Genomic DNA, 21,779 nt, shown 5'->3' with positions numbered 1-21,779 from the left:
TACAGTCATACAGTCATAAGTGGAAAGAGATTGGTGATGGGAACGATCAGAAGATTAATAGTAGTGCAGATTTAGTAAATATTTTGACAGTGTTGAGGGAATTATTTGTTTAGCAGAGTGATGGCCTTCAGGAAAAAACTGTTCTTGTGTCTAGTTGTTCTGGTGTGCAGTGCTCTATAGCGTCGTTTTGAGGGTAGGAGTTGAAACAGTTTATGTCCAGGATGCGAGGGATCTGCAAATATTTTCACGGCCCTCTTCTTGATTCGTGCAGTATACAGGTCCTCAATGGAAGGCAGGTTGGTAGCAATTATTTTTTCTGCTGTTCTAATTATCCTCTGAAGTCTGTGTCTTTCTTGTTGGGTTGCAGAACCGAATCAGACAGTTATAGAGGTGCAAATGACAGACTCAATAATTCCTCTGTAGAACTGAATCAGCAGCTCCTTGGGCAGTTTGAGCTTACTGAGTTGGCACAGAAAAAACATTCTTTGTTGTCCTTTTTTGATGATGTTTTTGATGTTAGCTGTCCATTTTAGATCTTGCGATATGATAGAACCTAGAAATTTAAAGGTTTCTACTGTTGATACTGTGTTGTCTAGTATTGTGAGAGGTGGAAGTATGGAAGGGTTTCTCCTAAAGTCTACCACCATTTCTACAGTTTTGAGAGTGTTCAGTTCCAGATTGTTTCGGTCGCACCACAAGGCTAGTTGTTCGACCTCTCGTCTATATGAGGATTCGTCATTGTCTCGAATGAGACCAATCACTGTTGTGTCATCTGCGAACTTCAGTAGCTTAACAGATGGATCGTTGGAGATGCAGTCACAGAGAGAAGAGAAATGGGGAGAGCACACAGCCTTGGGGGGCCCCTGTGCTAATTGTAGAGGTATTTGATGTGATCTTGCTTAGCTTTACCTGCTGCTTTCTGTTTGTTTCCAAAAGTAATTGAACTGTATTCTGAATATTCTGCACAGATATAAAGTACCCCTGCCCCCAAGGCAACCAACTCTATAGTATTGGAATTGAGAAATACCATATGCTATTTTTGAACTGACTGCTAGGTGTTCTAAATTGTATTAATTGCTTCAACATTTACATATGCACACAATTAGCTATGTAACCATCTGCCTGATTGTTAAAAAAATGTACTGATGGGGCAGCTGTAATTTGCTTATTGGCATTTAGGACAGAAAATGAATGGCTGATGTATCTAGAATATTTATATAAAGCACTGATGCTATTCTATATGAAATCAAGTGTTTGGTTCAACTAATATTGTTGACAATAGAAACAATACAATTTCATATGCAATCTATGTCTCATCCTGACTATATAATGAGTCATTTTTTGGTTTGTGTGCCTTCAAATCAGTGTTGATTCCTGGTGATTGTCTATACAAGTCCTTACAATTTTCTTGGCAATATCTTTAGAAGTGTCTTGCCTTCTTCCTGGAGCTCAGAGAGAATGACTAGCTGAAAATCACCTTATTGGCTTCATACCTAAAGGCGAATTAGAGTTGATAGTGATTTCTAACATGGTAGCTTAATCATTACACCAAACTGCTCTCAACCATTGCAGTAAAGCCCCCAAATTCTTCTTTCTGTTGAACTTTAATTCTGATTATTTCCAGGTAGCTCACTTGGCATCAATTAAAATATTGGTTAGTCATTAGTTTCTTTGGGGATTTTTCCCTCCAATTTCCCAGTCTAGCCTACATTCCTGAATCTCCCACTTAGATACAAATCAGACCTCAACCTCTTTAAAGGTTTCTTTGAATTAAGAGTAAAATGAGTCAGGTGCAATAATTTGCTGAGGCCTTAATAACTACAACTTTGATATTTCCCAGGGTTATAGAGAAGCAAAGAACTGAATAAAAATGAATAAATAGAACAATGTTACAAAAAAGTTAAATACTGTTTAAAATGTAGCAAGATAGAACAATGAAGTCCAATATATCAGAATGAAATAAGGAGCCCAAGGTAGACAAAATGTGTGTGGGGGGGGGGAGGGGAAGAAACCCAGTGGCCAGAATAACTTTCACATAAACATATCAGATTCATGCCAATATGAATACTGTAAAATATATATGTCAGTGAAATCTAAATTGTATTCAAGAATTAAATTTTGCTTATAAACTACCACTTCAGGATACCCAACTTACCTATGTCATTAAGAAATTAATGCACGTAGAAGTATTTCTTCATCCCACTTCCAAATTACCCAGAAGGTGAAATTAAGAACTATGCATCTCACTAGCAGACTTCATACTCTTTTAAATTGGGTAAATAATTCTGATTAATATACCATGAAAAGTTCAAGCAATCTTTACAAAATATAAGCAATGCACAAAGTTTGCAAAGACAGCATGCTCCAGACCTAGCAAAAGTCATACTTTTGCCAAAGTAAGCTATAAATGAAGCAGGAAGGTCAATTTCAGAAGGGCTTTAATTAACAGTATCCAGCGTTGGCCCTTCAAAGTGAACACTCAACAGTGCTGCATTATTCAGTATATGAAGTTGGGCCCATATGAATGATGCAGCTAGGTAATACTTAGTTAGAATACGTTCTGCCAAGCCCACAAAGATACCATTACAGTACCTAATTCAGGTCTTTACAAATGTCACGTGTGAAGCCTCCTAGCCTTTTTGGAAATTAATAACAGGCAAGCGAAGGGACGTGTTCACATTGAAGAGAAAATGAACGCAACCTACAAAAGATCAAACAAAATCGTCCCCAGGGCTTAAACTTCACATTTGACGGAAAAGTTCTGGTGTTTTCCTTCTCCGCCCTCCCCGTCCTTTTTCTTTTCCCATTACCTTTGCACGGAAAATCAGCAGGCGCGTCAAGTTACCCAGCTTCCCAAAAGATCCTAGTAGACTCCGTCCCCGCGTGTTTCACTCCGCAGGTTCCTGTACTTGGGACCGCCGTGGATGAACCCCTTTCCCCGCCATGACTTACTCCGCAGCAGCTCCCGACTTAACTCGACATTAAGAACCCCCCCTCCCCTCCCCACAAATCAGAACGAATGAACGAACCGGAGACTCCCTCAATTACGCATGCGCACACATTCGTTCTCCGTTCCCAGTAGAGCGCTCGCCGAGGCGGCTTTCGACCGCTCCCCCACCACCCTCTTCCCAGCATTCCAAGCGGCGGATATCGAAAAGAGATTGTCTCCAGGTCGGTGTTGGGCTGGCTGGGGCGTGTAGTTTTTTTTCCTACGACGCTTTCCCTGGAAAGGGAAATACTTCGCTCCTTAATGTCGAGCTGTCCGTGCTTTTTTCCTGTCCAGCCTGCGTGAGGGTCCCGTCAGCTCCGTTCCCCAAGGAGCGCGGCTCTCTTTATTGGCCGGAATTCGTTTTCTTCACCCGCGCTAAGTAGCGCTTTGTCCGACACGGAGCGTTTGTCGAGCAAAGCATTTTGGGACTCGGAGTTTTCTTCGCGGGCTGCCCTCTGGGCATTGTAGTCCCGCGGGAGTTTTGACCGGGCGCTGGGTGCAAGTTGGAAAGCATATCCGGGCTCTTCTGAATGTGGGCGAGGGTTGTTTGATCGCGTTGCTTAGCAACGGCCGTCCCCACCTTAAACGACTGCGGAAGTCAGCGAGGGAAGACAAAGGAAAGAGGCTGAAGGTGGGAGGAGAGGCGGTGGAAAGTAAGCGAGCCAGCAAGGGGCGGCGCGGGCACCGGGGAGAGACGGGGACCAGTTCCCGCTTCTAGTCGGGGTTGAGGGAAGGAGGACTGAGTGGCCCGCTGGGATTTTATGCCAGGCATCCCCGGTTACTAAATCTCTGGGGGACAGTCCTTCGCGGTCGAGATAGGGTGGTTCTTTATATGCCTAACGTGCGGTTTACGTCGTCCAGTCTGGTCTTCTGGTGAAATAAAGCTTTGCAGGATTACAGTTCGCTTTGTTAAAGATACAGGAAATGTTCCCTGTGGTCCAAAGGCAGGTGGCCCTCGACTTTCCACAGTTCATTTAGTAACCGTTCAAAGTTACAACGGGCGCTGGAAAAAAAATGACTTAACGGCCCTTTTTCACACTTACAATCTTTGTAGCATCCCCATGATCGTGTGATCAAAATTCATATGCTTGGCAAATGGTTCATACCAGGGGTGAAATCCAGCAGGTTCTGGAGAAGCGGTAGCAGAAATTTTGAGTAGTACAGAGAACTGGCAAATACCACCTCTGGCTGGTGGAAATGGAGATTTTGCAATATCCTTCCCTCAGGAGTGGGGAGGGAATGGGGATTTTGCAATATTCTTCCCCAGGAGTGGGGAGGGAATGGAGATTTTGCAGTATCCCTTCCCTGGAGTGGGTTGGGAATGGAGGTTTTGCAGTATCCTTCCCCTGGAGTGGGGTGGGAATGGAGATTTTGCAGTATCCTTCCCCTGCCACACCCACCAATCATGCCCACCAAGCCACACCACACCCACTAAGCCACAACCACAGAACCGCTAGTAAAGGGGATGTCTGGATATTAGAGAAATTGAAAATAGATACAGCAAGAGATAGAGATAAGGAGAGAGGTGGAAGGGAGAAAGAGGGAGAGAGAAAGAAGAAAGGAAAGAGGAGGGGAGGTAAGGTGAGGGAGATAAGTGTAGGAGAGAAGGTTAGAGGGAGGAAGTAGGGTGGAGGAGGAGAAGGGAAAGGGAAGTAGGGAAGGCATAGGAGAGGAGGAGAGAAGAAAGTAGGAAAGAAGAAAGGAGGGAAGGAAAGGCGCGTATGAAAAGGTTGCTCTGAAAGAAATGGAGAAATGACAACCCCGAAAATATTCAAAGAATAAAAATTGAAATAGTAAAAAAAGAGAAAAGGAATGAAAGGGAATGAATATGAATAAAAATGGAGAAATTAGAAAACGAAGGGGGGAAAAAGTTGTAATTTGTTAAAATAAGCAAAGAAATATTAGGAAAGGAATAAAAAGAGGAAATATATATATATTTTGGCAAAAAATTGTAATTAAGAAAAATATATTTGAATAGTTTGAGCTGTATAAGATAAGGTCACTACACTGTTTATGAATTGTGTTTGTATGGAGGGGGGGAAACAAAAAATCAATAAAAACTTGTACAAAAAAAAAAAGGACCGCTAGTAAAAAAAATTTGATTTCACCACTGGTTCATACTTATTATTTATGATTGTTGCTGTATCCCAAAGTCATGTGTTCCCCTTTTGCAACTTTTTGAGAAACCAAATCAATGGGGAAGCCAGATTCATTTGATAGCCATGTTAGCAAATTATCAACTGCAGTGATTCACTTAAGTACTGTGGCAAGAAAGTTCATAAAATGGGACAAAATTCACTTAAATGTCTCACTTAATAACATAATTTTGGGGCTCAATTGTCATAAATTGAGGACTACCTGTACATGTGAAATGACGACCTGCATGTATTCTGCCTCTGGTGAAATGGTCAATAATCCACAATGCTTTCAGCATAATAGGCTCTCTCTCCCCTAGCATAGACAATCCTAAAGCAGCAAAAAGAGAGAGAAGCATTGGATGGGCAGTATCGCCAAAAAAGAAGAATACCAGTTCTTGCTAATGTGATCTCATGTTTTCCTGCTTGCCTTGTTGCACAAGTGTTGGGCTTACATGATTTGATGGAGAAAGTGGACCATTCTGTTAAATGCATTAAACACTTCAATTTGTGAAGAAAAGGTGTATCTCTTGGAATGATGGAAGCCATGTGGAGCAACAGCAAATAAAATAAAATGGAAAAAATATTCTTTTAGCTTCTCTATTGTTTATAAAAAATACCTGAAAAACAGATTTTGAAACTCATAATCCTGTGAAGTGTAAAATTATTGATCCATGTCTTTGCTGTCATTCCAAATAATGGTCTTAAAACTTTTATAGAAAGGTAGGGTTTTTTTTTATTATAGGAAACATCTTTTATTGAATATGTTAAGGTAGAGGCTGGAGGACAGACCTCTGATTGAAATGCTTTAAACTGAATTCCTATACTAAATGTAGATCGGATTTAACAACTGAAATGATCTATGATAGAGCTTAAAAGTATGAAATTGCTTTGGTACTTGCTATTCATAGTATGGGAACTCAGATGCTGTCATTCAGAGACCAATTTACATTATTAGCATGTTAATTATGATTTATTCATTAAACCATTGTTAAAATGTTACTTGGCATAATATATTGGATGTTTTAAAAATATGTTTTAAATAAATAAACAGTCTATGCCTTATAGATAGAAAATAATGGAATTTTAATGTTATATGGCAGAAGATTGCACTATTTAAATTTACTTTTTACATTTTTTACATTTTAATTGCCCTGAAGTGTATGAGTGCTGTATCTGTCTCACATTGTCAGGTGAGATGCCCCTTGGAAGATAGTTATATCAGCAAGTACAATCAAACTGATACCTCACAGTAGGAGAGTGGATCACAATGTGAATGCTTACAGAGCCTCTGGGAGAGGGATTTGAGATCTTCAGCTTTCCACTCTATGTACTTGTCTACCTGCTACACTAACCATGTTTCAGTTCAGTGTATGAACTTTATCTCCAAATTGAGCATCTTTAACTCAGGAAATGAAGAATTATAAGATAAGGTGAAAAAAAATTCCTTTCTTCAACAAAAACTTGGATCTTACTTCCCAGGATCAAAAAACTGATTTTTGAATCCTGGAGAATAGTATTTGAAAAGGCCAAAGTAGTTTTTCTTATATAGTATATAGCCATGATGGCGAAGCTATGGCCCATGTGCCAGAAGTGGCATGCAGAGGCATCTACAGGCACGCCAGCCGTCGCCCGTTGCTTTTCCAGGTTCTGGCACCTATGTGCTGGTCTTTGCGTGCATATGTGTGCCAGAACAGGTGACCGGCGCTCCCATGCATGTGTGCCAGGGAGCTACTCTTCCGGGTTCCAGTGTTCCCCCATGCCCGCATGCGGTATAGAGCAGAGGTCTCTAACCTTAGTAACTTTAAGGCTTGAGGACTTCAATTCACAGAGTTCATCAGCCAGCAAAGCTGATGGAATTGAAGTTTGTCTCACACTTTATGTAATCTATGTGAAATTAACTGTGTAGTAGTTCTCTGTTAAGACACAATATATACCGGTAATAATGAGCTCATATTGAAGTATCACTTCTGGGATCCAGGAGGTGTGCCTTTTGACTAGTGGTCCTGCCCTCTCTTTTCCCCTTGAGATCTGACAGACTTCCATCCTCTTAACCTTTTGGAAAACCATTAAAACCTGTTTTTTCCTCCAAGTGTTATAATACCCAGTTGGAGCTAAACAAAACAAAAAAGAGTATGTCACAAAACTGTGTGTAAATAATATAGTTATAATTTTATGCACAGTTTCTTAGAAATTAAATTGAATTTAATAGTACTAGTTTAAATAGAAACAAGATTGGCAATCCTAGTTATCTATGTTTTCATAGGTACAGACGTAGAACCAATTTGTGCAATGAAATTTTTGAATCTATGGCCTTCTCAACAAGAGAATTCCAAAATATTAAAGATAATTGTTCTGAAATGGTATTTCAGACATTATAGTTATTGCTTGCGTTCATTTACAATCTGCCCCAAACTTATGATAATCAAATATTTTATGAATATAAAGATTAAAAACAGATTTAAAAAAGGAAATGGTAAGGGAACCGCTTAACATAATATCAAGTTTAAGGAGTAGAATGCATACAAAAACTGAAATTGGATCATTTGCAAACATAAAAGCTGTTTTACAGGCTTTCTTATTAATTTTTACAGTAGCTCCCATCTCATCTTATGGAATTCCTAAGTGGGTACATTGAGGAACTACACATGGAAATAAAGAGAAATGTTTCGGGTACATAAATAAAAAAAATGGCTTTTAATCTTAAAATACTTGGTTGACTCCTTGTATCTAGTAACATTTCATTTAAAAGCCAGTGTTAAGGGGTTGGACTAGGAAGGGCGAGGTGAGGTTCTATTCCACCCTTGATTAATGCAAGTTTAGTGAAAGCCTGTGAACCAATACTCTCAGTCTAAATCTGCCTCATAGAATTTCTGTTAATGGGGAAAGTAAATCCTCTACTGTTCTTAGATAGAATAGCTTACTAAATAAAAATACTACAAATGCTATATTAAATATTTCTGGTAAATGTAATGTAACCTTTTCAATGTGACTACTTTTTTTTTTTACAGAAGTAAATGAATATTCAGGATGGCACCTATTTTGGAATGGAAGAAAATTATGAGAGTAGATCCTGATGCTTTGCCTCGTCAGGAGGAACTAGCAGATAATTTGCTTGAGACTGTGGCCAAGGTATTTTGCATGATGTTTTCAATATGTCAGTAATTAAAGGTATTTTAATGTATACTTCTCAAATATTTATATTTTATATATTTTAGGTTGATGGTAATGGTTTGAAAGATGAGACTCCTGCACATTTAATTCAACTTTTTAAAATTTCTCAATCACTAATGAAGGTCAGTACTGATATATCATTACGATTTCTAAATAGCATCTTTATAAACATTTATTATACTTTATTTACTTTTATACAATATAATCCTACATGTATAGCACTCATCAAACCACTATGAATAGAGGAAAAATGCTCCCCTCCCCCAAAAATACATTACATGCCACCAAGATATCACAGTAATCCTGTACTAAAGTACACATGCTGGGTTCAACTCCTATCCTGACCCAGTTTTTGAGGGAAAAGCTAGGTCTTCACGGCCCTCCAGAAAGCTAATAGGGTAAGGGCCTTCCAGATCTCAGGGGAAAAGCTGTTCTATAAGATAGATGGTTGTTGTAGAGAAGGCACACCAGATGATATTGTTTAGTAAAGGGGACTGGAATGCACCTACCTTATCTGATCTGGTGGGATGGACATATCCACAGGGAAAAGTAGTCCTATAGATAATTTGGCTCTGTGCCATTCAGGGCTTTAAATGTGATAACTTGCGCTTCGAATTGCACCTGGAAAGAGACTGGCAGTCAATATAAACTCATTTCCCAGTAATCTAATACAGTCCTCAGAGTGCCCAGAACTATATGTGCCACTGCATCTTGGAATAGTTGAAGCTTCCAGGTAGTTGAAGTAGTTGAAGCTCCCAACACTATCTCTGTATTATAACCTCGTCTACATCCAGACTGAAAAGGGTCCTGATCAGTGGTGGAATTCAGCCAGTTCGCACCACTTCGGGAAAACCGGTTGTTAACTTTCTGAGCAGTTTGGCAAACTGGTTGTTGGAAGAAATCATTAGGGCAGAGAACCGGTTGTTAAATCACCTGAATTCCACCACTGGTCCTGATAATCTCCTTTTCTTCAAGAGTCCTTTGAAGCTGAATGCTACTACTTTCTACTACTTTCCCTAATAATTTTAACATTGGAGACTGAATGAAATTCAGACTGTCAGATCCAAGGATGGCTTTTTGAGAAGTGGGTAGCTTATTGCTTTCTTTAAGGCAGGCAAACTACATGCCATCTCCCAAAAACTAGCCAGGAGGAGCATAACACATAGCTCACAACTGCAAGGACCTTGTGCATTTTCTCAGTACCTGAAAGTCATCCCACATAATGGAACAAGATTGTGCCTTATTTGCTTTCATAGGACCTGCCCAACAGGAGTCCAACCTAGAACAAATCCAAATAACTTTATCTAACAGATTTTTTGAATAGCCCTCACAGTGGCCATTCAGGGACACTCCAGACTTATTAACCCTGAAAAGACTGATTACCTGAAACAAGGCCACTGATGGGCTATAACAATAACAATAACAAGGCAAGTCCTAATAAAGATTATCACTTGTACCTTTTTAGACTTACTCTTCTTGGCATCCCTTGCATCATTTTATCTCTTAGGGCTTCCCTATAAATTGGGGTGTGGAGATTGTGGAATCCATAAAGAGAGAGTCCGCATTGGCATGATACAGTCTGAGTCCTTCATCACACATTCATTATAAGTTGTGACTAAGGGCTAAGTTGAACTATGTACCAGAGCTTTGGGAATAACTCATGGTTCCCTCTGAAAGCTTATGGAATCCATCAGTTGCCTAGACAGGCGAGTTGAATAGGCTCTTCTACCCTTGGAACAGGTTCTGTTTGTGTTTATAATATTCCTGGAACCTCTAAAATATTTACAGATGTATATCAATATTCTTGTAGCACTTTAGAAAGTTAATCCACAGATATTAATAAAAATGAGCATGGTTTGTTAAATATTTAAATACTCTCTATATAAAAACATTTATGAGGCTAGAAGTAGTGAAGGAGACAAGTGACCTAGGATTTCCTGAGAAGGGCAGGGAAGAGATTAGATTTTTTTTTTTTTGCTTTTTGCCCATTCATGTACAGTCATTTTTAATGGTAAATGTAATAGTTGGATGAAAATGGGATAAACACACTTTTCCATAATAAACATAGAGTTGTAGTTGTTTTGGATTAATAAAAACAGCTCTGAGGTTTTTGTAGAAAAACCTTGTTGTAGAAGGAAGAGTTTAATTACATAAAGCTTATTCTTAGATTTTTGGCATATTTATAACTTATATCATATATAACTTAATATTAGGGGTTTATCTGTAAGAAACTGTATCTTATTTTAAACATTATGTTTTAATCCATATGATTTTATTTTGTTTGCCGCAGTTACTAGTATTTTTTGTGTTTTTTCTAATAGATGAAAAACCAAGAAGTAGAACTGGCTCTAGAAGAAGTTGAGAAAGCTGGAGAAGAGCAAGCTAAATTTGGTAACATTTCTATAGATACATAACTTGTAAACATCTTGACACTTTTGGGGAAAAAATACAGAAGTAGCAATAAAATGGAATTTCTAGTTCCATAGAAAAGAAACCCTATTTAGAATTCAAAATTCAATATTATAGACTTCATTGTTTTGCTTTTACTTTACTGCTAGTTTTGAACTGTTACCTTTTGCTCAGTTGGAATAGTGAGATTCTTCATTAGTTTTAGTAGAAATATATTTCATTTATTCTGTTATTCTCAGTCAAATACGGAAACATTGAAAACATAATGACTAATGAGGTCCAACTTCTAAAGCTAGGCCCAAAGCATCACACAATTTCAATTTAAAGTTAATTGAATTTTCAGTAAATAAAATGAATAACAAAGTTTCTTTAAAATAAATTGAAAAATGTTAATGATCAATTGAGTTGGCTCATTTTTAATTCTGTGAAAGAATAGGTAAGTATTAAAAATGAGATATGCAAGGTTCAATTATGTAACATGGTATTTTTATGTATAATATAATTTATACTATACACAGATATAATTTACAATTTATTTTTTTTCCAAAGAAGGAGCTGTTTTCAATACTTGTAAAGAATGTTATCAGTTTTATTCTAGGTCTTATTTCAGTGTTTTGGTCATTATATTTTGATAACTTTGTCCTTTTTTATGAAAACAGAAAATCAATTAAAAACTAAGGTGATGAAGCTAGAAAAAGAACTAGAGGTATGTTTAAATTTCACCTAATGTAAAGATTGAATATTATTATTTTTGAGATAAAATATCAGCTTTAAATAGCTTTATGAATCTGACTATTAATCTGTCTAATTTATATAGCACTGAATCTTCTAAGCTACAGCATATTGTGAGGCTTGGTTTTCACATTTTATGTATGGTAATTTTAAATCCTGCAACTGTTTAATTTGCCTAATATTTTAAATTTGGACAATATAAAAAAGTTGGATCCTACTACATGTTTTAGAAAACTTCCTTGCATTAATTTTTAATTGAGAAATCAGTTGTGGAACATTTTATTAAATATACCCTGTTTTCCCCAAAATAAGACATGCCCTAATAATAAGCCCAATCAGGCTTCTGAGCCCATGGCAATAAGGCCAAGTGTTTATTTCAGGGTTCAAAAAAATATAAGACAGGGTCTTATTTTCAGGGAAACACAGTAATAAAAACTATACTTGCAGGGAATATGTTGAATCATAAAGTATAACCCTATTTTAATAGTTGGTAGTTTGATTTGTGCTGCTATACTGGTAGAAATAATGAATTAATTCAATATTTGTTAATTTAGTAATTATTTTTCAGTATAGCCAGTCTAAATTTAATTTGGATTCCAAGACAGATGGTCCCCTAGAGTAAATAGCTAAATCTGATCTTACATTGTTTAGTTGCATATTTACTATATTTCAAAACCTTTCCATGAGTTTTATATTGTTTAGAATATGCACTATTTATTTACCTTAATATAATGAAATATATATAACTAATTTTATTTTAATATTTGCTAAGATAGCACAGCGATCCACTGGAAGCCGTGATACTCGATTTCTGCGCGATGAAATTCGCCAATTGGAAAAACAGTTGTCACAAAAAGATAGAGAATTAGCGGACATGGAAAAGGACCTAGACAAAGAGAAGAAAGTTAATGAACAGGTAAATTACATTAATCTCTATTAAGAGTAAAAACTTATTCTGAACAAATTAATGTTAGAATAATGATAGAAATTGAACAATAACTTAACAATGCAAGATTTTTAAAAAGAAAATAATGTAAATTTATATCAACGTAATAGTGATAGGTACTATAAACTTATGAAAACTAAAATTGTGTAATGAAATTGTAAGCATATCTATACAGAAGAAGAGCCAATTGAGTCAAAGAAATTTACTCACAGATAAATGAATTTTTATCTGAATTTCTTCAGATTTTTATCTGAAATTCTTTATGTTATTGGTAATACTAAATATTATCTATACATTTGATTTGAAAAATATATCTGATCATAAATAATGTGTATGTTTTTTAAATGAAATACTGGAACTGTTTCAAAATTGTAAAATTATAAGAAACAATCTAATACGTATAGTGAACTGAAAGATGCCTTCAAATTTACTAGTTTCAATAGTTCCTATGTCTAGTTTAACAAGTTAATATCTTGTTTTTAGTGCATTATGTATATATAAGAAGCAGTAATTATATATACCGTATATACTCGAGTATAAGCCGAGTTTTTCAGCACGTTTTTTGTGCTGAAAAACGTCCCCTCGGCTTATACTCGGGTCTATACGGCTTATACTCGAGGTTTTTTTTTTTTTTAAGCCCCTCGGCTTATACTCGAGTATATACGGCTTATACTCGAGTTTTTTTTTCTTTTTTTCACATTTTACCGGACGGAAGCCCTGCCGGTGCAGTGAGAGGCGGGCGGCGCCGCCAGCCTTCTCAGCTGAGGGAGGGAGGCTTTCCCCAACCGGTAGGTGCCTCATTTCCCACCCTCGGCTTATACTCGAGTCCCCAGTTTACCCCAGTTTTTGGGGTAAAATTGGGGACCTCGGCTTATACTCGGATCGGCTTATATTCGAGTATATACGGTATGTGTGTCTGTGGAACTAAATAGAGTTTATTCCCTAAATTGCAAATTGACTGCACTAAATTTTGGAATTGGTAAATTATGAAGACCTAATCACTTCTGCTACGTAGCATTATATGGTTTTAGTAGAACACTGGTTAAACAAACTTTTGGATTGAAATAGAGGTTTTTTATTTTCAGTTAATGATTTCTTATAGGTTTATTATAGGTTTTGCAAATATGAATAATGATATTTCTAGAAAGAGACTTATGTCTTATATTAGGATCATACTACGTATATAGTTTCAGTTAACTAATTTGTCATTCTAGCTTACTCTTCGAAATGAAGAAACGGAAAATGAAAACAGCAAATTAAGAAGAGAGGTTGGTATGCCAATATAACAATTTGACACAAAATAATTTTTTACACCTGGTGCCTACTTATTTGTTACACCTTGTGTACTTTTGATTTACCACTGCTATTGTGCTTCCTTATTTCCATCTTTCTTTATCTGTGCCGTGTACGCTAGACCTAAGGATTCCCAATTTCTTAGAAGAAAGTCCATTTAATTTAATTTAATTCAGTCATAACAAATGTTTAAAATCTTCTGCAATGACAGGATTATTCTTTCAATCTAGGTAATTTCTGCTTCAGTTTATGGATTTTCTTCATCATAAAGATATATAATATTAAATTCTTAATGTACTTGCTTGGTAAAATAATGCTGTATTACTTCTTCCTTTATGTTTTACTCTTTTCTGTTTTGCCTGCTAAGTTTGGTCTCTTAAAATTTCCTCTTTTTTCTTGTTCTGCTCTTATTTTTTTTTTAAAGAAAACAAGAATGAAGAAAAAGGTGAGGATTAGTGTTAGTTTCTGTGTTCAGTGTATTAGCTTGTTTCAATAACTTAATTTAAAAATTAGATTATTTAAAGGTGAAAGGGCCAATTATGATATCAAATCCCTAGCCATACTTGGTGCATGAATAAGAATTGAAGTATTTCGGATGGCCACCTAGCCTTCCCTTGAATATATCCAATGAAATGAAGTCTTTCTGGTTTATTACTTCTAGTTCCCTTAGATCTACTAGCATATTTCTCAGTTTCAGAAAGTATTAATATCTTATCTTCAGCAGTTTCATATTTTAATCATCTTTTACTGCAGAATGAGCAGCTTCATCAGGATGTTATTGACTATCAGAGACAATTAGAATCACAAAAGGAAACATTTCTCTCAAGAAGAGGAGAAGACTCAGATTACAGGTCACAGTTATCAAAAAAGAATTTTGAGCTTGTTCAATACCTAGATGAAATTCAGGTAAATTTCAAAAAGTTGCTCAGTAGAACAAAATGGTCAGACCCGACTCTAATTTAAAGAAGTGCAGACCTTACTGGTGTATTTTGGGTTCTTGGTTTTGGTTTTTGTCTAAGAATAAGAGCAATATAATATTAAAATATAATATAATAATAAAATATTATATTTTATATAAGATCAAAAGATTTGTCATGTTTTTCCTACTGTTTGGAATAGTAAACTGGTAACTAATCCACTATTCATTTAAACATATAAAAATTGTATTCCATGCAGAACTTAAGTTTAGAAAAAGATATTTTGCAGTTCAAATTGGTGAGATGGAGATTTAGATTGTGTGTGTGTATATATACATGATGTATTTTTTGCACTATAAGACGCACCGGACCATAAGACGCACATTAGCTTTAGAGGAGGAAAACAAGAAAAAAAATCTGCCTCTGCCTCTCAGCATCCATCTGGTATTCGTCTTGCTAGTGTCCTTGCAGCAAACAGCCTGTCAGCTTCAGCATGTTATCACAGTCCCAGCATGTGGCTCATCAGGGCTCTGCTCCATTGTGCCCACCACCGTCAAGTGAGCTAAGCTGCTGCCACCGCCAGGGAACACTGGAACCTTTGCTGCCGAGCAGCTGTTTGGCGGTTGGATCAGCCACCCAGAATATTGCCGATCAACTGTTGTAGGTGGCGGAGATTGCCACCACCACCTATCGCCTGCCGATCCCTGCCGCCTAGAACAACTGATTGGCAGTATGCCAGGAGGCTGATCAACTGCCAATCATCTGCTTGGCAGCAAAGGCTCCAGTGTTCCCCGGCAGCGGTGAATGGCGGCTGTGGTAACAAGTCAACCCCATCCCCATGTCGCAATATTCGCTCTATAAGATGCACAGACAATTCCACCCACTTTTTTGGGGCAGAAAGTGCGTCTTATAGTGTGAGAAATACAGAATATATTAATTTTTGGAATAAAGGGGTGTAAAGATCTTCAGGGAAGTCAGTAGCATAAATAAAAAAAGTCCTGCCAATTTAGTACAATCTAAATTAAACTAGTGATGGGGCAACTCAGAAGAAACTTTAATATAAAATGAAGAACTTGGTTGTTAATTAGAGAATAGCATGTCAGGCCATCAGGCTAATGAGAATATATTTTTTCAGCTACTCTAAAACATGCCAAAACCCATATGTTGTTTCATGAACTAAGTATAATAATTTGTTTTATGATTGGATGTCCCTGTATTTAAGAACTTTGCTGATGATCAAACTTATTATTGTCTTGTTATCTTCTAGACTTCTTTAGGGGACAATTTAATATAGCTTGATCAATTTAAGAATTGCTCCTTATATCAAAACATACATTTCATGGAAATATGTCTGTTTTATATTTGTAGAATTTGACAGAAGCTAATGAAAAGTTAGAAGCACAAAACCAGGAAATGAGGAAGAATTTAGAAGAATCTGTGCAAGAAATGGAGAATATGACAGATGAATACAATAAAATGAAATTTATGGTGCAACAGTCTGATATTGCCATGGACCAGCTAAGAAAGGAAAAAGAGCAATATAGACTACAGGTATGAGGCACCTTGCATACCAGGAAGCAGATACATAAAGCATTAAAATTAGAGTACAAAGGATTAAATTAGTAATGTTGATTTTAGGAGTGCTAAATAGTACCAAATTTGAAGTTCATTTGCAATATACTTGCCATGGCCTTATCCATTGAAAAAGATACCAGTATCTTTTACGTGTAAATCATAAGAAAGCAACTAGTTTCCAATTATTTGTACTGCAAAATTCCCATTGGTAATTAGTCTGTCAATAGCTTATATTATGAATTGTATCTCAATATAGGTGCATGAGCTGACAGACCAACTTAAAGCAAAGAATGAAGAAGATGACCCACTTATGGCAGCTGTAAATGAAAAAGTGGAGGAGTGGAAGGTATTTCACAATTAACATTAACTGCGTTTTAGCGATTTGTTTTGTGTTTTGTCATAATTAAGATTCTTTTTGTCTCCTTTTATCTTGCAGAGAATTTTGGCTTCCAAAGATGATGAAATAATTGAATATCAGGAAATGTTGTTGACTCTGAAAGAGAAGCTGAAAATGGCCCAGATGGATGCTGACAAGAGCAATGTTCTTGCCCTCCAGCAGGTATCCACACGTTTGTATGCACACATTTGTGAAATAAACATGCACATTACTAGAAAATAAGGTAAAGGTGTAAAGATTGCCCTTGCACACATGTGCTAGTTGTTCCCGAATCTAGGGGGTGGTGCTCATCTCTGTTTCAAAGCCAAAGAGCCAGAGCTGTCCAAAGATGTCTCTGTGGTCATGTGGCTGGCATGACTAAACGCCAAAGGCACACGGAACGCTGTTACCTTCCCACCAAAGATGGTCCCTATTTTTCTATTTGCATTTTTTACGTGCTTTGAACTGCTAGGTTGGCAGAAGCTGGGACAAGTAATGGGAGCTCATCCCGTTACGTGGGATTTGAACCACTGAACTGCCGACCTTTCAATCAACAAGCTCAGCGTCTTAGTCACTGAGCCATGGTGTCCCTTACTAGAAAATATAATGCAGTAATTATCTTCACAACCCACTTTATATGGCCATATCTAGAAACCTATTTTAGAGAGTTGTATTTATCTATGCAGCATTTTGAATATTTTACCACTAAATTCATTACTTTTAATTGTTTTTCCCCCATAAAATGTGTTATATGAGTTTTAAAATCTGTTAACATAGTTGATTTGAAGCTGAAACTTAAGGGAAAGAAATGTTTGGTGAGGAGGTCATTATGTGTTTGGGAAGTTACCGTATATACTCGAGTATAAGCCGACCCGAATATAAGCCGAGGTACCTAATTTTACCACAAAAACTGGGAAAAACTATTGACTCGAGTATAAGCCGAGGGTGGGAAATGAGGCAGCTACTGGTCAATGTAAAAAATAAAGATAGAGCCAAGTAAAATAACATGAATATTTATTTGAACGAAAAACAATAAAAGTGCAAAAGGGGGAAGGAGGATTCCCAGCTTTAGAAAATTTAGAACTACGCCGCCTTTGGTATGACCTGAGCATAGCTCATAAAATTATCTGCTACAATGTACTTCCTATCAATGACTACTTCAGCTTCAACCACAACAATACACGAGAACACAATAGATTCAAACTTAAAAGTGAACCTCTCCAATCTAGATTGCAGAAAATGTGACTTCAGTAACAGAGTTGTTAATGCCTGGAATGTGCTACCTGACTCTGTGGTCTCTTCCCAAAATCCCCAAAGCCTTAACCAAAGACTATCTAGTATTGACCTCACCCCATTCCTAAGAGGTCTGTAAGGCGTGCATAAGAGCACCAGCGTGCCTACCGTCCCTGTCCTAATGTTCCCTTTAGTTGTATTCCTTTTATGTATTCAATTCATGCTTATATTTATATAATTATTTAATATGTATTTGACAAAATAAAATGAATAGAATAGAATAGAATAGAATAGAATAGAATAGAATAGAATAGAATAGAATAGAATAGAATTTTTATTGGCCAAGTGTGATTGGACACACAAGGAATGAATGAATGAATGAATGAGTGAGTGAATAGAATAGAATAGAATAGAATAGAATAGAATAGAATAGAATTTTTATTGGCCAAGTGTGATTGGACACACAAGGAATGAATGAATGAATGAATGAGTGAATAGAATAGAATAGAATAGAATAGAATAGAATAGAATAGAATAGAATAGAATAGAATTTTTATTGGCTAAGTGTGATTGGACACACAAGGATCTACCACTTCTTTGGATGCCCTTCCCAAATTGAACACTGCAAGCATGAAAATGAGTCCTCCTTTAGCTTCAAGGGACCAGGGTGCCTCTGAAGGTCAGTGCTCTAAGTACTAAGAACCCAGCACAAATCTAAGCCTGTATGCACACCAACAGTGAAAATACCCTGCACAGTGTCTCTTGGAAGAAGGTTAATTTTCATAGGCGTTGGGGTGGCTCTTTTTTTTTTTGGCAGGGCAATAAGGGTCTCTAATATCATTAAACCCACTTTAGAAGTCTCTGTGTGTGTGTGTGTGTGTGTGAGAGAGAGAGAGAGAGAGAGGAGGCCCGCTGAGCAAAGCGGCGGCGGGAGGCCGCTGGGGAAACGCGGAAGTAGTCGGAGATCTGCTTGATGGGGCGGATGGGACCTGGGCAGACGCCGATGGCCATGTGCTCCTGGATGCTGATGGGCGGCTTGTCGCCTTTGCGGTGGCTCATGCAGGTGGCGCCCGGGAAGGAGGCGGCTGCGGGGCTGCTGCGGAGCCGCTGGTGCTGCTGGTGCTGTTGATGCTGCTGCCGCGCCGTTGCTGCCGCCAGGAGAGGCCGTCGCCAGCCCGGCCCTGCCGCGCCGAGCGCCCGCCACGCTGCTGGCTGCTGGAGGAGGCGGAGGGAGGGACGGGAGGCGAGCAGCGGCGGCGGCGGCGGCGGCGGACGGCGGACGGCAACGGGTGGGCGGTGGAGGTGATGTCACCGGCTCTGCCCAGCCCTGCCCAGGCGAGGCCAGCAAAGGGCCGGGCGAAGGCGACCGAGGACGGGGCTCGCAGCCCAGCTGAGCCGCTACGGAGGGGGAGGGAGAGCGGGGCCGGCTAGGCTCCAGGAAGGCAAAACGGGAGGCGTTCGTCCACCGGGATAGACTGCTGCTGGAGCTGGAGGCTCGAAGGAAGGGGAAGGGGAGGGGTGGCTGAGGACGGGCTCGTTTAAGGCTCTTCCAAAGCAGCCCTGCTGAACCGCTACGGAGGGGAGGGAGAGCGGGGCCGGCTAGGCTCCAGGAAGGCAAAACGGGAGGCGTTCGTCCACCGGGATAGACTGCTGCTGGAGCTGGAGGCTCGAAGGAAGGGGAAGGGGAGGGGTGGCTGAGGACGGGCTCGTTTAAGGCTCTTCCAAAGCAGCCCTGCTAAACCGCTACGGAAGGGAGGGAGAGCGGGGCCGCAGTAACTGAGAAAAGCCTGACGAGGGGCGGCTGGGCTACCTTCTGGCCTCGCGAGTCGGCCGTCCGTCCGTCCGTCACTTCTCGGCTCGGCAGCCGGTTTTGAAAAAGGTTCCGTCGCTGGGTTTCGGGACTTTTGTTTTTTTTTTTAAAAAAAAAACACCACCTTCCCCTTTTCTCCCTAGTTGGGGGCGTTTTCCCAGTTCCCTGTTTTTTTTCCGCCCTTGCCTGTTGAGTTTTACCTGACAAGTTTCTTGCGCTTCCCCTCGACCTCCCCTCCCTCCCTCCGTCCCTTTCCCCTTCCCCCCTCCCCTCCCCTCCCCTGTCTTGTTTGTAGCCCCAGCGTCCCCTTTCGGTTGTATTTAAATCCAGAGCTTGAAACCTCCTCAGTGGGAGGAGAGGAAACGTGCGATTTGGCAGCTGACCGCACTTGCACGGGCTGGGTAAGGAGAGCCCTAGACGGCCTGCGGCGCCGGGGAGGGAGAAAAGAAGAAGCAGCCAAGAAAAAGGGGTGGGGTGGGGTGGGGAAATGAATTTAGGAGGCGGCGTGTGTGTGTGTGTGTGTGTGTGTGTGTGTGTGTCTGCGCCCGTCCGCCCAGGAATGCCAGCTATTTCTTTGAAGGCGGGTGTGTAGCCAGGCGCCTCCTTCCTTCGCTTGAAACCGGGAGGTTTCACTCTTCGCTCCCTGCGTGTGTATTTGTCAACAATTATAACTCTTCGGTCGGGTCCCTTGCCTTGCCTCGCCTCCTCGTGCCCTCTCTGTCAACGCTGTCAACAATTATAACTAACGCGGGTAATTGTGCGTGAGGGGTGTCTTGGCGTGTGTCCACATAGGAATAAGACGCATGCGCGCACTAACGAGAGCTAGCTGCCTGCGGTAGAAAGGACTCGCTGCAAGAGGAAGGGCTGAACGGCTTGGCTCGAGTATAAGCCGAGGGGGCGCTTTTCAGCACAAAAAACGTGCTGAAAAACTCGGCTTATACTCGAGTATATACGGTAATTGCTTCCTCAATGCAGTACATTTCAAAATTTGGAGATGGAATGGGGTGAGAGAATGGAGCTTTGCATAGCTCCTTTTTGAGTAAGGAGAACTAGGGGGAGCAGTTTAATGCATGGTCTCAACAAGGATTATTTGGTTGTTTGTCATTATATGTTCCCAACTCTTGCCCTCTCCCCTTCAATGTCATGCCAGGTTTTCTCCCTGTAGCTTTCCTGTTCTCCCTGTAATTTTCTCCCTTACTTCTTGCCTACAGGGGAACTGATGGTAGGCATCATGTACAAATAATTAATGGTTAGTTTATCCTGAATTTATGATAATCTAAAATACCGGTAAAAGTACCTCATACCTATTTAGAAGACAATGAAATCATTTGAGAGAGAGCATTTAGCTGTGATTAATTTAGCTGACATTGTCATAAAGTTGTAAGCTGTTTATTTTATTTTTATTTCTCTGCTTTATTTTTTCTTTGCTTCCTTTGCTTATCTTTCTAGACAATATCTGAACTCTGTGTTGTAAGTACTTTTGTCTTTCTGTTGATCATTTTGGTGTACTTTTAAGAGCATGTTCCATATATTATTTATTAAGAAAAAAACTCTCTTTAGGGTGTGCAAGAAAGAGACAGTCAGATCAAATTGCTCACTGAACAGATTGAACAATATACAAAGGAGATGGAGAAAAATGTATTGATCATTGAGGATATGAAAAGAGAACTCCAGAAAGATAAAAGTAAATATTTGAAAGTGCTTCTGTACTTATGTCAATAGGTAAACAATAAAGTATTGATTGAATTTACAATGTTTGATTATAGCCTTACATGTTAGTTAAGAAGGAAAGCAGCACATTGGTAAACAGTTCATATGCTGACGCTTTACTATGAGTAATATTAGGTGGGATTTTGAATTTATTTTTTCAGAAAAAAGGATGATTTCTTTCAGAGTATATACCCTAATAATGGATTTAGGGACATATTTCAAGATAATTTACTCATTCTCTTCTTTCACAAGCAAATATATATAAGTAATAAGATTTGAAAGACTTTACTGGCCACGTACCAAAGTTTTTCAGGGGTTGTTACTACTTTATTCCATTTGTAAGCCTGGATTTTCTGTCCCTGACTCCCTTGGATTAAATTTTTATAATGCAAGGGAAGCTGATCTTTTTTTTTTTTTTAAAGAATTTACTGGTTGTTAATTTTCCACTATATTTTTACTTTTATTGTCACATGTTGAATA

General features: G+C 38.8%; 2 protein-coding genes across 7 annotated transcripts in view; one reads left to right on the top strand and one right to left on the bottom strand.

The window, feature by feature from the left end:
• Positions 1-2,968, bottom strand: part of TMTC3 (transmembrane O-mannosyltransferase targeting cadherins 3) — a 57,418-nt gene extending 54,450 nt beyond the window's left edge. For 3 of the 5 annotated variants that reach the window (XM_058189549.1, XM_058189546.1, XM_058189551.1), the window contains exon 1: positions 2,811-2,967. The gene's annotated coding sequence lies outside the window, so the exon portion shown is untranslated. Of the gene's footprint in view, positions 1-2,810 lie in introns of all 5 variants that reach the window. The other 2 variants (XM_058189548.1, XM_058189547.1) reach the window with 2 other exon arrangements.
• Positions 2,969-3,080: 112 nt separating this feature from the next.
• CEP290 (centrosomal protein 290) overlaps positions 3,081-21,779 on the top strand; it is a 61,239-nt gene continuing 42,540 nt past the window's right edge. For both annotated transcript variants that reach the window (XM_058189545.1, XM_058189544.1), the window contains exons 1-13: positions 3,081-3,642; positions 8,136-8,256; positions 8,343-8,420; positions 10,620-10,689; positions 11,367-11,413; positions 12,212-12,355; positions 13,600-13,653; positions 14,432-14,584; positions 15,964-16,146; positions 16,427-16,516; positions 16,607-16,729; positions 21,039-21,059; positions 21,150-21,273. In XM_058189545.1, coding sequence (XP_058045528.1) covers positions 8,155-8,256; positions 8,343-8,420; positions 10,620-10,689; positions 11,367-11,413; positions 12,212-12,355; positions 13,600-13,653; positions 14,432-14,584; positions 15,964-16,146; positions 16,427-16,516; positions 16,607-16,729; positions 21,039-21,059; positions 21,150-21,273 — 1,189 coding nt within the window. In that variant the 5' untranslated portion in view covers positions 3,081-3,642; positions 8,136-8,154. The remainder of the gene's footprint in view (positions 3,643-8,135; positions 8,257-8,342; positions 8,421-10,619; positions 10,690-11,366; positions 11,414-12,211; positions 12,356-13,599; positions 13,654-14,431; positions 14,585-15,963; positions 16,147-16,426; positions 16,517-16,606; positions 16,730-21,038; positions 21,060-21,149; positions 21,274-21,779) is intronic.

This window comes from Ahaetulla prasina, chromosome 7 (genome assembly GCF_028640845.1).
Source record: "Ahaetulla prasina isolate Xishuangbanna chromosome 7, ASM2864084v1, whole genome shotgun sequence".
Lineage (NCBI taxonomy): Eukaryota > Metazoa > Chordata > Lepidosauria > Squamata > Colubridae > Ahaetulla > Ahaetulla prasina.
This window is presented reverse-complemented; position numbering and strand designations above follow the sequence as displayed.